Below are 23,228 nucleotides of genomic sequence, written 5' to 3'. Positions count from 1 at the left end.
AGGGGGGGAGAGAGGGGGGGGAGAGGAGGGGGGGAGGGAGAGAGGAGGGGGGGAGAGAGGGGGGGAGAGGAGGGGGGGAGGGAGAGAGGAGGGGGGGAGAGAGGGGGGGGAGAGGAGGGGGGGAGGGAGAGAGGGGAGAGAGAGGAGGGAGAGAGATTCAGTAGGTTCATACCAGAGAACATTTCATAACAACACATTATCTGTCCATCATATATAATGTTTTTGTACTATCTTACTACACCAGCTCTATCCATCCATCTCCATCAGTGGTATATATCATGTATTTTACTTCTTGGGTTGCTCGGTACACATGGACAGATAAGAAAGTATTTTTTTGTGTAAAACATCAAAAATATTCTTCGTTATGCTGACCTCATCTTTAAACAAAAGCTGCAATCCAACTGGAGTACCCATGACATCTTCTACATTTACTCCAAGTATTGTACTGAACTTGTGGTCATGTTGTGTGCTTCATGCAGTCCCTGAGTGCGTACAGACGCAGTGAGCTGACATGGATGTGGTCCGGCTGATGACTAAAACTGAACCTGTGGAGGACTCATCCCTGACCTGAGAGGGAGGGGGGTCGAGACGGGCTGACACAGCAGCAGGTTGTCATACGGAGAGAGCTGGGGGGGGGGGAAGAGAGAGAGAGAGAGATCAATATTCAGTTAACAAACTATTTTAGCAAATTATTAAATTAGGATGATTAAACAGATTCTGTTCAGGATAGAAAATTAATTAACACCCAGGTTTATGGTGGATTATTTTGATCACTTAAGGGACAGGGTGAGGTAGAGTAAATCTCAGAAGGAGAACCTGTCCACCCAGTAAATCACTTCCTGCTCATTGTGGTTAAAGCTGACTAGAAAGAATCTGGAAGTGAGTCATTTCATTGGTCTGTTTTTACCCAAGTCAACGTTTCTTGTTGAGAGTTAAAGGGGCGCCGTCGGCTACTGTTTGGTTGCCCTGGTTACACATGTAAACAATTCAATGTATTCATAAACAAAAAAAAACGTTAGGTTATCGCCGTTTCATTGAAACGGCGGTAACCTTTAACCGTTTAAAGGTGGTAACCGTTTTTTTTTGTCACAAATTGGACCACTACCCTCACAAGGATGTCCTAAATTAAGGTTATTATTGGTGATTCAAACACTGCACGCATCACACAACGCTCCAAAAGACCCCTCCTAATTATGTGCAGTATAATAAACAATACATTGTCATCACCATGTCAGAGAAATAACAGAATGGATCTTAGACACTCATACTGTACATATTTCACCAACGCTACGTATCCGACTTCAAACATACCCTGAAGGCATGTGTTTTCATAAGTATGTTGATAGTGACCTAGTTGGACCGCGGCTGGGAGCCACCTATGGCTCCCGAGCCACAGATTGAGAACCATAGGGCCTGGTACACTAGTGTGTGTGTGTCAGTGTGTCTCACCTGAACCAAGATGCGCGGTCGCTGTGGCGACGGAAACGGAACGTTGTGCATGAAGCTGGATATATGTCTAGAGAGAGAGAGAGAGAGAGAGAGAGAGAGAGAGAGAGAGAGAGAGAGAGAGAGAGAGAGAGAGAGAGAGAGAGAGAGAGAGAGAGAGAGAGAGCGAGAGCGAGAGAGAGAGAGCGAGAGAGAGAGGTTACCATGTGACCACGGGGTACTGATGGTAGAGGATGGGTCGAGGGGGTTCATGGTACAGATGTATATACACGTATCAACATATTAATAGGTGGTGGGAGTACAGTGCATCTACTGTACGGTGACGGGCCCAGAGGGGGTACAGGGGGTACACAGGGGTCTCCAAGGGGGGGGGGGGGAGGGGTAGTAGACTGACTTCTCCAGCGGCAGCACGTGGGGCCCGGAGATCGAGTAGCGATAGATGAAGGTGAGGAACTTCTGGAAGACGCTGAAGAAGGGCCAGTGGGAGAGCACACACACGCTCTTCTTGACGTGCAGGCTGCGGTTGGTGATGGGCCGACGGTCAACCACGCTCATTAGCCCCAGGGCCAGGCACTGGGCCTCCGACAGCACGGCCCGCGGGAACGCCTCGTAGAACTGGATGGCCGCGCCGTACACCTGGGGGGGGCAGAGAGAGGTTAAGTGGTCGTCAGGGTAATACACAGATTCAAACACAAGGTGGTGACGGGTGGGAGATAAGTTATCTGTGTGTATCTGTGTGCGTTTATGTATACGTGTTGCTGTGTGTGTGTGTGTGTGTGTGTGTGTGTGTGTGTGTGTGTGTGTGTGTGTGTGTGTGTGTGTGTGTGTGTGTGTGTGTGTGTGTGCGTTTGCCTGCGTGCTTGAGCGTGCATGTGTTTGCGTGCGTGTGTTTGTGTGCGTGCGTGCAAGCGAGTGTGTGTGTTTGCCAGCGTGCGTGCGTGCGTGCGTCTATGTGTGTGTGCATGTGCGTGCGTGCGTGTGTCTATTTGCGTGCATGTGTTTGCCCTCGTTTGTGCGTATGTGTGCGTGTGCTATCAGCTCACCTTGTCCCCCGACGCTGACGTCAGGACGAAGGTGGAGAACACGGGCAGCTGGTACTTGGTGTTGATTGGCCAGCTCTCGATGGTCCCGCCCATCGGCAGACAGAACACCGGCACCGACTCGGGCAGCGGGAACGACTCCAGGTCCTCCTCCGGGTAGCGGCTGATCAGACCTAGAAGAATACATAACACAAATATATACAAACAGACATATAGCAACGTATAACTATGTATAAATACAAAGGTCTTCCTCGGAGTAGTGGCTGACCAATAGGATATAGAAATATACCCACTGGTTAACATAATTATATACACAACTAAAGCCAATTTCACATTTTCTTTCCCGTTACATTGTTGCCCCCTACAGGCTTGGAGGCCAGGCCCAGGAATTGTATGTCCTGTATGTAAACAAACACAGATACCTGCTGATATGGACATATACACAGATGATGAATGCTAAATCTTATCATTAATATTATGGGATGGCGGCGCTCACCTGCTTCATACACCAGAGCGTTAGCTTTAGCCACGGCTCTCTTGTAGCACAGGTACATGGCCGGTCCGAACTGTCGGGGGGGGGCGGGGAGATACATCACAAACACATCAAAACCTAACATAAGGCTGGGAATATAAATGGTGGTGTTGGAGCTAATGGTTATTGGGATGACTGGGAAATTACTGGGATTGGGGCGTTTAGATAGCTTTTCTAGAAACACATCTCTATGGGGTGAGGCTACGTGAAGCTTAGCCTTCACATAGCCTCCCCCCAGGTAAGGCTACGTGAAGGCTAGGTGAAGCTATGCTATGCTACGTATAATGCTATGCTACGACAACTTCTACTGCTTCACCAAGTACAATCAAGTACATGTTTTAAAGTAAGAATGATTTTACCATGTAACGGATGCATGGATAAATAGAGAGAGAGGGGACGAGAGAGGGGACGAGAGAGAGACAGACAGAGAGAGAGAGAGAGAGAGAGAGAGAGAGAGAGAGCGAGAGAGAGAGAGAGAGAGATGGCAGAGAAGATCAGTTGGAGGGCAAACAATGTTTGAACCAAGAAGTAGATAATAACAGAAGATAATGGAAAAGATGATTGCAAAGACATGCAAGAACAGCAAGATGGAGAGAGATAATGGAGTTGTCATGGAGACATACAGACAGGGTCGTGTTCATACATGTACACAAGAATTTAAATGGAATGTCTTTGTCTACGTGTGTGTGTGTGTGTGTGTGTCTCTATATGTTTATCTCGAAGTGTGTCTCACCATGGCGGTGTTGGAGTTCTTGTGTGCGTGTCTATATGTGTGTGTGTGTGTGTGTGTGTGTGTATACGTGTGTGTATATAGTGTGTGTCTGTAGTGTGCGTCTCTCTCTCACCATGCCAGTGTTGAGGTTCTTGTGTGCGTGTCTATATATGTGTGTGTGTGTGTGTGTATACGTGTGTGTATATAGTGTGTGTCTGTAGTGTGCGTCTCTCTCTCACCATGCTGGTGTTGAGGTTCTTGTGTGCGTGTCTATATATGTGTGTGTGTGTGTGTGTGTATACGTGTGTGTATATAGTGTGTGTCTGTAGTGTGCGTCTCTCTCTCACCATGCTGGTGTTGAGGTTCTTGTGTGCGTGTCTATATGTGTGTGTGTGTGTGTGTGTGTATACATGTGTGTATATAGTGTGTGTCTGTAGTGTGCGTCTCTCTCACCATGCCGGTGTTGAGGTTCTTGTCCACCCTGCAGAAGGCGTGGGGGGCCGTCTCCCCGCGGCTGGGCAGCAGCAGGGACACGTCGGTGACCCCCAGGGTGTGCAGGCCTTGGGAGTCCAGCGCCCGCCGGTACGTCAGGAACACCCGGTGGGCAGCCGGGCCGCCGCCGCTGCTCAGGGAGGCCGAGCGGCTGTAGGGGGTGGTCTCCACCACGTACCAGCCCTGCTTCAGCACCTCTTTCCCCTCGTACAGCACCCTGGGGGGCACAGGGCCTGTCAATCACTCCTTAAGGCCCGCCCATCACTGTACAGCACCCTGGGGCACAGGGCCTGTCAATCACTCCTTAAGGCCCGCCCATCACTGTACAGCACCCTGGGGGGCACAGGGCCTGTCAATCACTCCTTAAGGCCCGCCCATCACTGTACAGCCCCCTGAGGGGGCACAGCGCCTGTCAATCACTCCTTAAGGCCCGCCCATCACTGTACAGCCCCCTGAGGGGGCACAGCGCCTGTCAATCACTCCTTAAGGCCCGCCCATCACTGTACAGCCCCCTGAGGGGGCACAGGGCCTGTCAATCACTCCTTAAGGCCCGCCCATCACTGTACAGCCCCCTGAGGGGGCACAGGGCCTGTCAATCACTCCTTAAGGCCCGCCCATCACTGTACAGCCCCCTGAGGGGGCACAGCGCCTGTCAATCACTCCTTAAGGCCCGCCCATCACTGTACAGCCCCCTGAGGGGGCACAGGGCCTGTCAATCACTCCTTAAGGCCCACCCATCACTGTACAGCCCCCTGAGGGGGCACAGCGCCTGTCAATCACTCCTTAAGGCCCGCCCATCACTGTACAGCCCCCTGAGGGGGCACAGGGCCTGTCAATCACTCCTTAAGGCCCACCCATCACTGTACAGCCCCCTGAGGGGGCACAGGGCCTGTCAATCACTCCTTAAGGCCCGCCCATCACTGTACAGCCCCCTGAGGGGGCACAGGGCCTGTCAATCACTCCTTAAGGCCCGCCCATCACTGTACAGCCCCCTGAGGGGGCACAGGGCCTGTCAATCACTCCACCAGTAGCTGTCAATCACTCCACCAGTAGCTGTCAATCAATCCACCAGTAGCTGTCAATCACTCTACCAGTAGCTGTCAATCACTCTAGCTGTCAATCACTCCACCAGTAGCTGTCAATCAATCCACCAGTAGCTGTCAATCACTCTACCAGTAGCTGTCAATCACTCTAGCTGTCAATCACTCTACCAGCAGCTGTCAATCACTCCACCAGTAGCTGTCAATCACTCCACCGGTAGCTGTCAATCACTCTACCAGTAGCGGTCAATCACTCTACCAGTAACTGTCAATCAATCCTACAGTCCCGCCTACCCCTGTGAGAGATCACTGTCAGAGCACCTATCAATCATTCCTAGTGACACCTGTCAATCACTCCCTGGGGAGTCCCTCAGCCGAATGAGTGTGACAGTCACAGTGAATGATGGGCGTACTAGATTATGTCATACACAGACCATAATATCTATAAATAGCAGAGAGCTCCTGGCTGTAGCATGTTGAGGCTCTGTTATGTAACATAAGCTCCTGAATTATGTAACGCATCAGACCTACATTCAGCCCGGCTCAGAGGCACATATAGCACACACACACACACACACACACACACATATATACACATATATACATATACACATATATCTGAACAGTTAAGACTCCCTACGATATGCATGCACTCAAACGTACATGAATATCAGTGTGTGTGCGTTTGTGGGAGTGAGTGTGTGTCTATATGTATGCGTGTGTCTGTCTGTCCATGTGTCCTACCCCAGGTCCAGGATGGGGTGCTTGGTGTGTGTGTGTGTGTGTGTGTGTGTGTGTGTGTGTGTGTGCGCATGTGTGTGTGTTTGTGTACCCCAGGTCCAGGATGGGGGGCTTGGCGTGCGTGCGTGTGTGTGTGTGTGTGTGTGTGTGTGTGTGTGTGTGTGTGTGTGTGTGTGTGTGTGTGTGTGTGTGTGTGTGTGTGTGTGTGTGTGTGTGTGTGTGTGTGTGTGTGTGTGTGTGTGTGTGTGTGTGTACCCCAGGTCCAGGATGGGGGGCTTGGCGTGTGTGTGTGTGTGTGTGTGTGTGTGTGTGTGTGTGTGTGTGTGTGTGTGTGTGTGTGTGTGTGTGTGTGTGTACCCCAGGTCCAGGATGGGGGGCTTGGCGTGTGTGTGTGTGTGTGTGTGTGTGTATGTGTGTGTACCCCAGGTCCAGGATGGGGGGCTTGGCGTGTGTGTGTGTGTGTGTGTGTGTGTGTGTGTGTGTGTGTGTGTGTGTGTGTGTGTGTGTGTGTGTGTGTGTGTGTGTGTGTGTGTGTGTGTGTGTGTGTACCCCAGGTCCAGGATGGGGGGCTTGGCGTGGCCCCTCCGGTAGCACAGGTACAGGTGGGGGTTGTTGAGGAGCCCTGAGCTGAGCTCGGCGGGGTGGCCCCCGGGGGTCCTCTCGATGCAGGTGAACCCCTCGGGCACCTCCTCCCCCAGGCCGCGGGCGATCACCGCCAGGTCCGTCACGGGGTCCACCGCCCGCCCACCCGCCCCGGCCGAGGAGGAGGAGGAGGAGGAGGCGCGGCCCTCCTCGTCCAGGGGCCTCCAGGAGCCCGCCGGGTCCAGACCGGCCACCACAAAGTAGTCGACCAACTGGGGACACTTCTCCTCCGCCATGACGCCCCCCGGATCTCCCCCCTCAACGCCCCTACAGAGAGGGGGGGGGAGGGGAGGGGGAGAGAGAGAGAGAGAGAGAGAGAGAGAGAGAGAGAGAGAGAGGGGGGGAAGAGAGAGAGAGAGGGGGGGAGAGAGAGAGAGGGAGAGGGGGGGAGGAGAGAGAGAGGGGGGGAGAGAGAGAGAGAGAGAGAGAGAGAGAGAGAGAGAGAGAGAGAGAGAGAGAGAGAGAGAGAGAGAGAGAGAGGGGGGGAGAGAGAGAGAGAGAGAGAGGGAGAGGGGGGGGGAGGAGAGAGAGAGCAAATGTAGTATATTAAAAACATGACCACTGTTCTTTCCAAACAAAATGCTTCCTCATCTAAACTGAATACAAGAATACATAAAAACAGACGGAGAGAGAAGTGAGAGCAAACATTTAATGAAAAAAGTTATGCAAAAGGAAATGCAATTCAGGATACACATGGAAATGTTTATTTATACAAAGGTTAAAACAAACAGTCATCAAGTCAGAGATAGTGAGATGGATCTAAAATAATATGTTCCTGTTCCGTCTGTTTTTATTTCTTATTTTAATCCACCGTATCCATGCCAGGGAAGCCTTCGATGTGGAGAGAGCAGCGGACTGGAGAGGCAATGACACGCAGACCTGTGACCTGGTTAGCTCAACATGCTAGCCTAGCGCTGGGCTCCCACACCAGGCTACTGGGATTAGGAAACAGTGACTCAGACACTGACACCAGCGCACCCAACCCAGCGCAGAGTGGGCGCCGACCAATCACAGCCCAGTACCTGGCCAACGCACCAATCACGAGCCAGAGAGGCCGAGCAGCCCAACAAACTCGCAGAGAGCGACACGCAGCGCGCACGCTCGCGCGTGCGTGTGTGTGTCTTAGTGAGTGAGTGTGTATCACTGAGGGAGTGAGTGAGTATGCGTGTGTGTGTGTGTGTCACTGAGGGTGTGAGTGGGGTGAGTTATCGTGTGTGTGTGTTTTCTATGTGTATAAAAATAGGATTTAAAGCCCAGAAAGAAGAAGCTCTGTATTGTTGAGATGTGATGGCTCACGTTCTGCCCACTCTCCCCCCCCCCACACACTTCCTTATCTCCGTCTCATCAGAAGATAGAGTCGCCCGGTTCCTCTTTATTAAAGATACCCCAGAAACAGAGAGCGAGACACAGCCACCTGGCGTGTGGTTAGAACTACTACAATATTATTTATGATACTTGGTACATGGGCCGGCATGTGGCGCAGGAGCTAGGGCGGGTTGGTGACCGGAAGGTTGCCTGTTCGATCCCCGGCTCCTCCTGAGTGTCGAGGTGTCCCTGAGCGAGACGCCTCGCCCTGACTGTCCCCGACCAGCTGGCTGTCGCCCTGCGGGGTCGACTCCGCCGTCGGTGTGTGAATGTGTGCGTGAACGGGTGAATGTTAGCCAGTATTGTAAAGCGCCTTGTTGACTGGCCGCTGGGTAGAAAAGCGCTGTATAAATGAAGTCGGTTTACATTTACATCATACTATCTATCTCTACGGCCTCGTAAGGAGGACATCCGAATGAGGGGACCAGGCCTGACCTTTAACCTGGAAGCCGTTTCCTGACCTTTAACCTGGAAGCTGTTTCCTGACCTTTGACCTGGGATATGTTTCCTGAACTTTGACCTGGAAGCCATGTCCTGACCTTTAACCTGGAAGCTGTTTCCTGACCTTTGAGCTGGAAGCTGTTTCCTGACCTTTGACCTGGAAGTTGTTCCCTGACCTTTGACCTGGAAGCTGCTTCCATGTGTGAGTCGACAGGTGACTCAGCTTCTTCTAAATGACAGGCTGACAGGGAGGACATCAGCAGGCCTTCATAACACGATGGAGACGGTAAGTATGAAGAGATTCTTCTTTGACCTAAAAGCCCTGAGCTAGCTTTGATATATTTTTCCCCCAGAAGTGTGTTTGTGATTCCTTCTGGAATAATCTCTCATAGTTCTGCCCCAGGGCGGCGCTGGCGTTGGACTGACAGGTGGTCTGTCCACTAACGTCGCTCTGGCGTTGACTGACAGGTGGTCTGTCCACTAACGTCGCTCTGGCGTTGACTGACAGGTGGTCTGTCCACTAACGTCGCTCTGGCGTTGACTGACAGGTAATCTGTCCACTAACGTCCCTCTGCTGTCAGCGGCTCGGCCCGATGACATCGTGGTTCGGTACGTCTCCAGTACGGAGGAGGACGTGCTCCGGGAGGCAACCGGAAGGTTAATGGTTCGATCCCCCTTGTTGTCAGACACCTCACTCAGACTGCTCCTGACGAGCTTGCTGTCGCCATATGTGGTGGACACCGCCGTCCGTGACTGAATGAGTGCGGGAATGGGTGAAAGTTTGGCAGTATTGATGTAGGGCGATCTGCGTGGCCGCTGGTTAGGAAGCGTTCTATAAAAGCAGTCCTGCATTAATCCCGGAGCTCCAGCTGTATGTCGGCCTTCACTCAGAGAACCCCCGCTGCCAGCTAGCTCAACCCTAGTTACTGACAAGCCATCGCCGCGAGACAGTGTTAGACAGTGGATACAGAAAACGGTAAGGGAGCAGGTAGGGGTTAGACAGTACAGAGACAGTTCATTAAGGAGCAGGTAGGGGTTGGACAGTAGAGAGACAGGTCATTAAGGAGCAGGTAGGGGTTAGACAGTACAGAGACAGTTCATTAAGGAGCAGGTAGGGGTTAGAAAGTACAGAGACAGGTCATTAAGGAGCAGGTAGGGGTCAGACAGTACAGAGACAGGTCATAAAGGAGCAGGTAGGGGTCAGACAGTACAGAGACAGGTCATTAAGGAGCAGGTAGGGGTCAGACAGTACAGAGACAGGTCATTAAGGAGCAGGTAGGGGTCAGACAGTACAGAGACAGGTCATTAAGGAGCAGGTAGGGGTCAGACAGTACAGAGACAGGTCATTAAGGAGCAGGTAGGGGTTAGACAGTACAGAGACAGGTCATTAAGGAGCAGGTAGGGGTTGGACAGTAGAGAGACAGGTCATTAAGCAGCAAGTAGGGGCTAGACAGTAGAGAGACAGGTCATTAAGCAGCAGGTAGGGGCTAGACAGTAGAGAGACAGGTCATTAAGCAGCAGGTAGGGGCTAGACAGTACAGCGACAGGTCATTAAGGAGCAGGTAGGGGTTAGACAGTAGAGACGGGTCATTAAGGAGCAGGTAGGGGCTAGACAGTAGAGAGACAGGTCATTAAGGAGCAGGTAGGGGTTGGACAGTACAGAGACAGGTCATTAAGGAGCAGGTAGGGGTTGGACAGTAGAGAGACAGGTCATTAAGGAGCAGGTAGGGGTTAGACAGTACAGAGACAGGTCATTAAGGAGCAGGTAGGGGTTAGACAGTACAGAGACAGGTCATTAAGGAGCAGGTAGGGGCTAGACAGTACAGAGACAGGTCATTAAGGAGCAGGTAGGGGTTAGACAGTACAGAGACAGGTCGTTAAGGAGCAGGTAGGGGCTAGACAGTACAGAGACAGGTCGTTAAGGAGCAGGTAGGGGTGAGACAGTACAGAGACAGGTCATTAAGGAGCAGGTAGGGGTTGGACAGTACAGAGACAGGTCATTAAGGAGCAGGTAGGGGTTAGACAGTACAGAGACAGGTCATTAAGGAGCAGGTAGGGGTTAGACAGTACAGAGACAGGTCATTAAGGAGCAGGTAGGGGTTAGACAGTACAGAGACAGGTCATTAAGGAGCAGGTAGGGGTTAGACAGTACAGAGACAGGTCATTAAGGAGCTGGTAGGGGTGAGACAGTACAGAAACAGGTCATTAAGGAGCAGGTAGGGGTTAGACAGTACAGAGACAGGTCATTAAGGAGCAGGTAGGGGTTAGACAGTACAGAGACAGGTCATTAAGGAGCTGGTAGGGGTGAGACAGTACAGAAACAGGTCATTAAGGAGCAGGTAGGGGTTGGACAGTGAGGTTGGCAGGCTGTCAACCACCCTCACTGGCACCTTGGTGTCAGAGAGTGAAAGTCATAGCGAACAGGAAGCTCGTTCCACGGGCCACTTCAAACAGGAAGTGGGCTGCTTCCTGCTCCTCTCCCCAAGGCATCGACAATTTCCTGCCAATCAGAGAGTGATGAGGGGGGCGTGGTGGGTTTTACGTGTCAGGGCTGGGTCTCCCAGCCCTGGGATGGGCTTTGAGGGGATACGCCAATGATCCCATTTGCCCCCAAGTACCATGGACCATTTACTTTTTTAACTGTATCGCACAGATACCGTTTTGTTTTACTGTTTTGTTTTGCCTACCTTGCACTATTCTGAATTATTTGCACTATTTAGAATTTAGTTATTGTAAATATTACTTATTTTATTCATTTTAACTAATTTTATCCTTTGTAATTATTGCGCAGTGGGTCCGAAACAAACGCAAATTCGATTTCTATATTTGTCCTGTACATATTTGGTAATACACAATAAAGCTGACTTTGACTTTGATGTCCGGGAATACATCACGCCTCAGGTGACCCGGTACCAAACCCGAGGGTCGGGAGCCCCCAGGGTCCTTCTGACACGCCCAACCGGTCCAGGACATGCTGTAAACCAGTAGTTCTCAAACTCTTTCTATTAGTGTACCCCCTCCAATACATTTCTTCAGCAGAGCACAACCTTCACCGGTAAAGAACTTTTTTGGGAGACAAATAAATAAAATTAGCATAAATATTTAGTGTGTGTTCTATTTGGCAGTGTAAACATAAACATTAAAAGGTTTGTTGTCCTTCTTCTTGATTTTCTATTGCCTAGCTTTCAGAATTTAAATTTGAAATTATTTTCTTTGACATTTTCTGAGTACCCCCTGCAGTACTCTACAGTACCCCTAGGGGTACGAGTACCCAATTTGAGAACCACTGCTTTATCCAGTGGTCGACATTATTCAAACGATAAAACCTAAGAAGACTTCAACATTCTGCACTGCACTAACAGGAAGGCCAGGGCTGGCGGGTGATTGACAGGCGTAAACCCCGCCTCCTCAGCCCTCAGCGTCGATGAGGAAACTGTCAAACGTGAGTCTGAGACTCAAGGGTTCTTTGCCTGGAAATGGCCGGAAATGTCCTCACAGATCACTTCCCCTTTGTGATTGGTCAATGCAAAAAAACCAGGAACAACAGTGCAGAAACTCTGTACAAAAAATATGGAAACCCCCATCAAATTCACATGATTTCTACACTGCAGAACTCGCTGCCTGAACACAACACCCAGACCCACACCTACACACACATGTTAATAGTTAATATATTCTTATCAGAATCCATGTAGCATGTGGGCTAGGATCAGCCTCACGTGACGTAACCGAGTTATACAACACGTTGGGTCATTCAGGGAACATACATGCAGCAGGCAATGTAAATACAGACAGGAAATAGAGTTACAAGACGCTTAGCCTCTGACACGAGCGAGCGCGCACGTGAGAGAGAGAGAGAGAGAGAGAACAGGATCAGGTATGAGGGGGGGAGACAGGGAGATGCAAACAGAATTAAGAGAGAAACAGATGAGCTGAGAGAGGGAGAAACGCACACAACGCCTGAAAGGGATGGAGGGATGGAGGTTGAAGTAGGTCTGTGTGTGAGTGGGTCAGAGGGTGAGGTCAGAGCGGATGAGGGCGAGAGAGGGCGAGAGAGGGCGAGAGAGAAAGAGGGAAGGAGAGAAAGAGAGAGAGAGAGGGCGAGAGAGAAAGAGGGAAGGAGAGAAAGAGAGAGAGAGAGAGAGAGAGAGGGCGAGAGAGAAAGAGGGAAGGAGAGAAAGAGAGAGAGAGAGGGCGAGAGAGAAAGAGGGAAGGAGAGAAAGAGAGAGAGAGAGAGAGAGGGCGAGAGAGAAAGAGGGAAGGAGAGAAAGAGAGAATTGTATACGACTCAAAGTTGCGTGTTAGCAATTCTGTGTTTACAACCCCACCCCCGCCCCCCAGGTCTGTCCTGGATACAACAGCACTCTGTCCCCAAAGCATGTGACCCCGACACACACACACACACACACACACGATTGAGCAGACCTAAAGCAGTGACATCATCTGTGTATCAGCGTGTGCGGTGACCGACACGGCCGAGGTTGGGGGTTCAATTCCCCGCGTGGCGCTGTGTGGACCGAGGCAGCGTCGCCACTGGGAGGCTCCATTATGTCTTCTCACCGGCTCGCATACACAACAGTACACACGTGCACACAAACACACACACACACACACACCGTTACACACGATACACATGTACATGCTGATGCACACTCGCACACCGATACACACGTGCACACTCACCGATACACACGTGCACACTGATATACACGTGCACGTGGATCTCTGTCTCACTGGGTAAACAAGTCACAGGGACTGGGGCTCAAACACAGCTTGAATATTAATGCCGCGCTTGATTCTTCAAGGCTAACATTACAAAACCGTGTTCCATCCCATAATTAGGGCCAGGGCATTTCCATGGAGATGGATACTGTCGTGTTGTATAAAGATAGGATACATAGAGTGAGTAAATCAGCTTGTTTCATCCACATTTCCTTTATTTTACCTTCAGGACTCTTACCATTACATTTACATTCAGGGCGTTGAACAGACGCTTTTATCCAGAGCTACTTACAATAAGTACGTTTGTCAGAAGAAATAGAAGCAACAATATATCTCTGTCGGTACAGTAAGGATGTTCATAGAGCCAAGTACTAACCATCACTAGGTTAACTCATTCCCCGTACACAACAAAGACAGCTAGGATAAGACGCTGCACGAAGTACTGTTCCTATGTGCAACGACGTACATCATACAATAAGTGCGTACATATTCTTCGACTCTTTCTTGTCCATGCACAATCAAAGGAGGAGTTGATGTGGATGAGAGGTCCTCACACCCAACAACAGATAGTACTACCATAACATCAGATAGTACTACCATGACATTAGATAGTACTACCATAACATCAGACAGTACTACCATAACATCAGATAGTACTACCATGACATTAGATAGTACTACCATGACATTAGATAGTACTACCATAACATCAGATAGTACTATCATAACATCAGATAGTACTACCATGACATCAGATAGTACTACCATGACATTAGATAGTACTACCATAACATCAGATAGTACTACCATAACACCCGATAGTACTATCATAACATCAGATAGTACTACCATGACATTAGATAGTACTACCATGACATTAGATAGTACTACCATAACATCAGATAGTACTACCATAACACCCGATAGTACCACCATAACATCAGATAGTACTACCATAACATCAGATAGTACTACCATAACCCCAGTACTACCATAACATCAGATAGTACTACCATAACATCAGATAGTACTACCATAGCATCAGCTAGTACTACCATAGCATCAGATAGTACTACCATAACATCAGATAGTACTACCATAACATCAGATAGTACTACCATAACACCAGATAGTACTACCATAACCCCAGTACTACCATAACATCAGATAGTACTACCATAACCCCAGTACTACCATAACATCAGATAGTACTACCATAACACCAGATAGTACTACCATGACATTAGATAGTACTACCATAACATCAGATAGTACTACCATAACATCAGATAGTACTACCATAACATCAGATAGTACTACCATAACATCAGATAGTACTACCATAACATCAGATAGTACTACCATGACATTAGATAGTACTACCATGACATTAGATAGTACTACCATAACATCAGATAGTACTACCATAACATCAGATAGTACTACCATAACATCAGATAGTACTACCATGACATTAGATAGTACTACCATAACATCAGATAGTACTACCATAACACCCGATAGTACCACCATAACATCAGATAGTACTACCATAACATCAGATAGTACTACCATAACCCCAGTACTACCATAACATCAGATAGTACTACCATAACATCAGATAGTACTACCATAGCATCAGCTAGTACTACCATAGCATCAGATAGTACTACCATAACATCAGATAGTACTACCATAACACCAGATAGTACTACCATAACCCCAGTACTACCATAACATCAGATAGTACTACCATAACCCCAGTACTACCATAACATCAGATAGTACTACCATAACACCAGATAGTACTACCATGACATTAGATAGTACTACCATAACATCAGATAGTACTACCATAACATCAGATAGTACTACCATAACATCAGATAGCACTACCATAACATCAGATAGTACTACCATAACATCAGATAGTACTACCATAACATCAGATAGTACTACCATGACATTAGATAGTACTACCATGACATTAGATAGTACTACCATAACATCAGATAGTATTACCATAACATCAGATAGTACTACCATAACATCAGATAGTACTACCATGACATTAGATAGTACTACCATAACATCAGATAGTACTACCATAACACCCGATAGTACCACCATAACATCAGATAGTACTACCATAACATCAGATAGTACTACCATAACATCAGATAGTACTACCATAACACCAGATAGTACTACCATAACATCAGATAGTACTACCATAACATCAGATAGTACTACCATAACATCAGATAGTACTACCATAACACCAGATAGTACTACCATAACACCAGATAGTACTACCATAACACCAGATAGTACTACCATAACATCAGATAGTACTACCATAACATCAGATAGTACTACCATAACATCAGATAGTACCACCATAACACCAGATAGTGCTACCATAACACCAGATAGTACTACCATAACATCAGATAGTACTACCATAACATCAGATAGTACTACCATAACATCAGATAGTACTACCATAACATCAGATAGTACTACCATAACATCAGACAGTACTACCATAACATCAGATAGTACTACCATAACATTAGATAGTACTACCATAACATCAGACAGTACTACCATAACATCAGACAGTACTACCATAACATCAGATAGTACTACCATACAATCAGATAGTACTACCATAACCCCAGTACTACCATAACATCAGATAGTACTACCATAACATTAGATAGTACTACCATAACATCAGACAGTACTACCATAACATCAGACAGTACTACCATAACATCAGACAGTACTACCATAACATCAGACAGAACTACCATAACACCAGATAGTACTACCATAACATCAGACAGTACCACCATAACATAATAACCATAACACAACCGATCAGAGACTAGATCACCTGCACAAACACTGCATACAGCACTTATTAACTGGTATTACACGGTATTAACTGGAACGTTTACTGCGTCCACGTTTCTGCATACAACCTTTTGTCGCTCTGCAGAATCCAACATCCTTTACTCAACGTGGAGTGAATGTGTTCAGTAGACAGCTCAGTAGGATGCTGAGCCACAGACATCCGGTTCACCTGTCCCCGGCGAGGAGGAGGTGCAGGCAGTCTGTCGCTGATAAACGACGCCCACGTGAGCCCAGGTTTAGTGAAGGGACGGGGACGTTTAGGTGCTCGGTGAAAGATCGCTTCCTGAGCTCAAATGTTTTCACGTGCCCTGCTCAAGATCTGGCACCTAAAAACAGTTTCCCCCAGAACTGTATGGTTAAGGCGGCCGCCTTAACAACAATAGGGCTCCGCCTTGACCACCAATGTATAGAAAATATATATATATATATTAGAAAAATATATATATTATTAATATATATATATATATATATAATTTTTTATTTAGGCTGTGCAACGCGCGCTCCTGTCCGCGTCGAGTGTGTTTGTCATGTGACCCCCGGTTATCCGTGTGGTTTGTGCCCGTCCAGACCCGGGCGGTGGTCACTCTTACCGACCCGGTGTTCTGGAGACGGGTGGGGTGGGGTTCTGATTGCTAAAGGGTTAGCATGGTAGCTAGAGGCCAGGGGGGGGGTTGACGGTGACGGGGATGAACAGTGAGGACATCCAGGCTATTTTAAAACCTCCTCCAAATACAGAGAGGCTCAGCTCACTGGCCACGCACACACACGCACACACACACACACACACACACACACACACGGGGGTAAACAGTCATTATGCGGTAGAAGACCGTGGCGTCAGTAGATGAACATGTCCACCCTGGGACTCGCTCCGTCCACCTCAGACCAACTCTTCCTGGCCTGCGGGCACTAGCGTAAAAGGTTTACGGGCCAGTCTTTTTTGCCGTTTTTACTTAAGACGTTTTCAAAGGCCAAAGGCAACCTGCACAAACACAGCAAACAATATTGATTGTTGTAAACACACCACAGTTGAGCCAATTATAACGAGCCAGAGAATACAATCTGCAATCTATGCATTGCAGATATTGTTCATCAGATGAGATCAGGCACTGGTATTACTACCCCATTTGCAGGGCTGCCATTCGGCAACACGCATGCCCAGTGTGGGAGGCCGGCCGGGCAGGGAAACACACTGGTAGGGACAGACACACACCAACCTGACAGACACACACACCAACCTGACGGACACACACACCAACCTGACAGACACACACTGACCTACAGACTGTAGCAGAGAGATGAAACGGAAACCACACTACGAATGGGGCTTGGTCTGTGTGTGTGTGTGTGTGTGTGTTCCGCACGGGTCAAGGCAAGGACTGCAACATCAGCAAAGAGCAGAGGAAGAGAGGAGAGAGAGGGAGGAGTAAGACAGAGCAAGGCAGAAAGGGAGAGAGAGTTATGGTGAAGTTTTTTAAAACCCATGCTTTTCAGTGCAAGCCAAAAGCCATCATCCTACATTAAAGCAGGGCTGGAGGATAGAGCTCATTGCACTGGCTAAGAAATTATAGTTGTTTGGTGTCATTTCCTTGCGATTGCATGTTACCTTTACAGAACGGCACAGATTACATTTCCTTGAGAACTTTGTGATTGTGTTTCTGTGGCTGACTGAGTCTGACAACCCAGTGTCATAAGTCAACATGTCCTACATTGTGCACTCTCGTGACGTTAATGTTATGGCAGTGCACTTACACATGGTCTTGCCAGAACTTTACCTGTAATATTATGTCTAATGCAGGTAAATTGGTGGAACGCATTTGCCAGAATTTAATAAAAATAACCCCTTCGTCGTTGTATTACTGGCAGGGCCGCATGTGTGAAAGGACCTCTAGTACCACAGTAACACAGTTCAAAATACTACAATAATACAACAGTACTATATACAATATTAGTACTATAGTACTGTGTTACTAAAGTAACAAAGTAAACTGACACAAACTACAACAGGGGCCCAGAGACAGTGAGATAAAGAACAAAAAGACAAGAAACAAGAGCTTTAATTGTAATAATAGATTAGGAGAGTAATTGTTGGTTATGCAGAGAGTTCACCACAAGACTGAGAGGGGTAAACTAGGCTTCATGCATAACATCATTTTATGCAATTTTTATTTGATGCTGTCAAGAGAGATCCACTAAACAATGAGAGAGAGGGGAGAGAGAGAGAGAGACAGATAAGATGAGAGAGAGACAGAGTGTCAGAGACATAGAGATAGAGAGAGTAGAGAATGAGGAAGAGATGGGGAGTGAAGGACAGAGACACCAGCAGGAATGTTGCATATCTTGTCTTGAGGAGATACCGCTTTTACAAGAGTTTCCCAGAGACCTGTGCCGTGGCGTGTTTTCTAGGAGCTCTGCAGAATGGTGACGGTCACTATGGTGACGGTCCCTATGGTGACGGTCCCTATGGTGACCATCACTATGACATAAGGTGGGATAAAGTTGCTAGGTTATTGCAGGACGGTTACGGTTTCCCTAGTGACAGTTACCAGGGCATTTGGTTTCTATATGAGACCTAAAGGATGGGGACAGTCAGAATGTCGCCCTAGACAACGTGCAGGACGCAGTTTTGCCATGGTAACAAGCTAACTCCTCCCATGTAGAGCATGACCGAGACAAGAGGCGGGACATCCTGTAGAGGAGAAAGTAGTGGTGTGGTGTCCGACACCACTACTGGGACACCAGACCCCTACTGGGGTTCTAGACCACTACTGTGACCGGTTTCCCAGACCACTGCTGGGAACCCATGCTCCCAGTAAGACCCTTGCGTTGCTCCCTCAGTAGTCTTACCATTCAGACTTAGGGGTACAAATCTAAAGTCTGCTGCTAGAGAAGCTCAAATCTGTGTGAACAGGGTGTTTTCCTTTCTTTGCCTCTTTTGCATATTTGTGTCGACCAATCCTGTCGCTGGAAGCAGGAGACTGTAATCATGCATAATTGGCTGTTAACAGTGAACACAAACTGGGCGGGAAGTGGCACTCGAGAATAAAGTGTCTGAGAGGATTCAAACCGACAGCGTGCAGACTGGAGGGAAGGTCTTATTGAACCCTTCCTGAGGTCTGCCTCATAGATGTGGTTCTGTCCGGTTGAATCTGTCTGTCACCAAACAGGAAGCTGCCGCTGCAGGTTATGGCCCAAACGTCTCTCTCTCTCTCTCTCTCTCTCTCTCTCTCTCTCTCTCTCTCTCTCTCTCTCTCTCTCTCTCTCTCTCTCTCTCTCTCTCTCTCTCTCTCTCTCTCTCTCTCTCTCTCTCTCTCTCTCTCTCTCTCTCTCTCTCTCTCTCTCTCTCTCTCTCTCTCTCTCTCTCTCTCTCATCTGAAGAAACAGAGATGAGGTAAAGTAAAGGAGAATGAGTAGCAGTGAGAGCGACAGAGAGTAAGAAAGAGGGGTTAGGAAGAATGAGAGAGTGAGGCATCCAAACTGAATTGACAGAGTGAGAGAGTGGGGCGGTGAGAGACAGAGTGTGACAGGGTGAGGTAGAGTCAAGCAGAATGAGTAGCAGAGAGGCAGACAGAGTAAGGAAGCGTGCCCACCCCCCCGGGTGCCAGAGTGTTCAGCAGGACCTGAGATCCATCTCTTTCGTCATCCACACTGGCTCAGACCCATCCACTGGGAGAGGACCACTGGTCTGCTCACACCCTCCTCAACATCTGGGGTCCGCCCATCATCACCACTGAGCTGTCACTCATAGCGTCTAGCTGTGATCAGCAACATCCAGATCCAAAGATCAGCCCTCTGCTGACCAGCACAGCCGTCACTACCCACCACAGCACCGGAGGCGTAAGTTTAAATGGGCGGCTTGTAGCTCAGGGGGTAGAGCGGGTTGGCTGCTAACCGGAAGGTTGCGAGTTCCATCCCCTAGTTCCAAGGCGAGAGTGTCGAGGTGTCCCTGAGCAAGACACCTCACCCCGACTGCTCCCGACGCGCTGGCTGTCGCCTTGCATGGCTGACTCCGCCGTCTGTGTGTGAATGTTTGCATGAATGGGTGAATGTTGGGCAGTACTGTAAAGCGCTTTTGGTTGCCGCTGGTTAAAAAGGCACGGTATGAATGCAGTCCATTTACCGTCTACGACTTAAACAACATCACCGGTTTAAAAAACAGACTCTGGAAACAACGTTGTGGTATCACTGGACGATAGTGTAGCGTGTGTATATGTGATAGGACGATTGATTGACAGTCGATCACTCTGAATGATGCGTTTGTTGGGATGAGAAGGTGAGGCCTGTTTATTCATACAGCAGCAGCAACCTTCAAACACAAACGCAAAGCAGGTCCACAGGGGAGGTTGTGGAGGTCATGGGAGGTGTATTCTTTACGCAGGAGTCTCGCCCCACTCCAGAGCTCCTGGTACTCGTACGTTACACAAAGACGGCAAGTGTGACAAAAGTATGGAGAAGGGGTAGAGAAAATCTGCAGCTCAGCAGTCAAACGTGTGGCTCAAGAGAACTACGGCAGAAAGAAACGAGGCACAGCACATGGACTCACTGGGAATTCAAACGTTTTGGTATTTTTGTGGCCAAGATGGAAGTGGGGCCCTCACATAACCATGTGAATTACAAAGTGTCCAGACATGTGGTCAGGGGGGAGGTATTTAACATCAGGCCTGGACGTGTGAAGAAGACGCTCATGGAGTCACTAAGAGGCCCCCTGAGAGCCATAGAGCCTCATTCAGCCCACAGCTCTATAATTCATGGAGGAATCATGTCCTGGGAATAACTAGCATAGCGCCCAGGGTGGAGAAGGGAGCCGAATCAAGGCCAGGCTGTGGCAGCTCACCGCTACAGCTAGCTAGCTAGCTAGCTAGCTAGCTAATCAATACTCTAGCACTGGAGTATTGACTAGTATTGATTAGCTAGCTAGATAGCTAGCTAATCAATACTCTAGAGAGCTACCTAGCTTCAGACTCGCATTGACTAGCATTGACTAGTTCTAGACGAGTGTTGACTTAACAACATTCATGCCCATGACACAACTGATGTTGTTGTTGCTCCTGCGCCAACCTGAAGTCTGAAACACCCCAGAGTCAAAGGTCAGAGGGAGTGAGTCGTCTCACTCCCTCTGACCTTTCGCTCTGGGGTGTTTCAGACTTCGTTGAAAGAGTGCCCAACATCTGAGACAGTGCTCTTCATAACCACGACCGCTTTGGCAATGTCGTCCTTCAAGACCAGAAACACCAGCTGATGTGAGATGTGGTTTGTTAGCTTCCGACTTGATGTCATCACCAAGGGGAGATTCAGATGTTTACAGACGCCATGTTTAGTGCACACCGAACAGCATCAGTTGTTTGGCGTACATTACACACAACAAAACAGTAAAGGAACTAAACATAAAGGATACTACTCCAACCTCCTGACATGAGGTCCACCAGTCAGGTGGTCCACGACTCACCTGCAACGTACCAGCGACGCTGGAAACGAAACCAGACGTTCAGAGGATAAGAGGAAGTCTATTCTGGGTTCACGTAGTCACAGCATCACAACAAAGCGTCACCTGGAGGCTCTGTCCTAAACCATAATCCAGACCAGTGACATAGACCAGTGATAGACCAGTGACATGGTGTCCAGACCAGTGGCAGACTAGCGTCATGATGTCCAGACCAGTAAGATGATGTGCAGTGTAAGACAACTATGCGCATTTTGCATTATAGTATGCATACTCGCGGAAAGCGTCGCTGGTAAATGGCCATAAATGGTAAATACACCAACATGAACCGCCGAGAGGGGGGTTCTGTGGGCCGAGACCCCGGTGTCACATAGTATCACCATCGGCATGCCGTCCACACCGACCATCAGACTATTGATCACATCTCAATGGCAGCACTATGTCTCCCCACTGCCCGAGTTGGCTCGCCAGTACCGCCGCAGCGGACTGGCGAGCGACAAGTAACCGGCACTCGGACACTGTATCGGTACTGTATATTAACGCCTCTCTGTCTCCCACCAGAAACACGGCTTTTCTACCCACATCTAACCGGGAACTTAATAAAACCTCCAGAACGGTCTCCCGTCCGAGCTCCGGTAACGACACTAGCTCCGCGTTGACGTCTCTGTGGCGTACATCCATAACGCGGCTCTAAGCCCCGTGTCCCCCGGATCTGACATTTACACCCCCAAAACAATCCGACATAACACAACCACAACGACACAACAACCAACTGACGGCCATTTAAACCCGTCCCGCCTTTGCACAGCAAACAGCACCCCGGTACCGCTTCGTACCGCGGCAGCCCTAGCGCCAGGCCGGCCGTCGCGCTGCGGTCTGCCCGGTAGTCCGCGATGAAAGCGGCCGGGACGCACTCTAAACCCGGGTCTCACCTGGTTCTATGTGCTCGTGGTTCCAGTCGAGATGTCCGGGTATCATGTCGGGTTCGTGCGGGCGTGCGGCATACCGTCCATGTTGCGAGTGGCGCCTGGCGGTAGAGAGGTCCTGTCAGCGCCTGGTGTGCGCCTACTGGTAAGTCGGTCTTGTGTGCGCCTGGTGTGCGCCTAGCTTGTACAGAGGTCTTGTCTGCGCCTGGTCTGCGCCTAGCGGTAGGGAGGTTGCGCGCTGGCGGTGGGGAGGTCCTGCCTGCGCCTAGCGGTAGGAAGGTCGTGTGTGCGCCTGGCGGTAGGGATGCTACGCGTTAGCAGTAGGGAGTCTGCGCGCTGGCCGCAAGGCGGTTGATTCTGCGCCGAGGCGGTGCAAATTGGGTGCGGATGGGAGGCGTTGTCTTCAGCGGTGTCGACTGGTGAGTTGATACAGCACACCACGTCTCTTATCATTAGAGAGGACCTTTAAAACGCTGCGATGCATTAGCGGAACACTTGCAAATAAAACCGATCCGGTTGTTCGCGTCCATTTTTAGGTCGCTGCATGGTTCCGCCTCCTCCCCTCCCTCCCTCCCTCCCCTCCTCCCCTCAGCTGTTGCGCTCCGTTTACAAGCCGGCCTGTTTTTCCACTCTGATCCACCGTGGGACTTCATATCCCGGCAGCTCTGCCGTTACATTAAATAACATGTTACATTAAATTACCTTTTAATGTCACAGTGACATTAACCTTAGCTTGGTTTGAATAGATACTGCGGAAACAAACAGAA

At 49.1% G+C, this 23,228-nt stretch overlaps 1 protein-coding gene across 3 annotated transcripts in view; it reads right to left on the bottom strand.

Moving 5' to 3' along the window:
* The window catches only part of dennd4b (DENN/MADD domain containing 4B), a 35,055-nt gene extending 12,286 nt beyond the window's left edge, over nt 1-22,769 (bottom strand). Inside the window, exons 1-8 of one of the 3 annotated variants that reach the window (XM_079747697.1) lie at nt 22,468-22,769; nt 6,553-6,912; nt 4,184-4,439; nt 2,983-3,052; nt 2,490-2,659; nt 1,841-2,082; nt 1,450-1,516; nt 568-626 (exon numbers count right to left, since the gene is read on the bottom strand). In XM_079747697.1, the coding sequence (XP_079603823.1) occupies nt 568-626; nt 1,450-1,516; nt 1,841-2,082; nt 2,490-2,659; nt 2,983-3,052; nt 4,184-4,439; nt 6,553-6,881 (1,193 nt within the window). In that variant the 5' untranslated portion in view covers nt 6,882-6,912; nt 22,468-22,769. Of the gene's footprint in view, nt 1-567; nt 627-1,449; nt 1,517-1,840; nt 2,083-2,489; nt 2,660-2,982; nt 3,053-4,183; nt 4,440-6,006; nt 6,016-6,094; nt 6,118-6,552; nt 6,913-22,467 lie in introns of those variants that run through there. The other 2 variants (XM_079747698.1, XM_079747699.1) reach the window with 2 other exon arrangements.
* Between the last annotated feature and the right edge of the window lie 459 nt (nt 22,770-23,228).

This window comes from Pollachius pollachius (genome assembly GCF_949987615.1).
Source record: "Pollachius pollachius genome assembly, chromosome: 1".
In the NCBI taxonomy this organism is placed as follows: Eukaryota; Metazoa; Chordata; class Actinopteri; order Gadiformes; family Gadidae; genus Pollachius; species Pollachius pollachius.
This window is presented reverse-complemented; position numbering and strand designations above follow the sequence as displayed.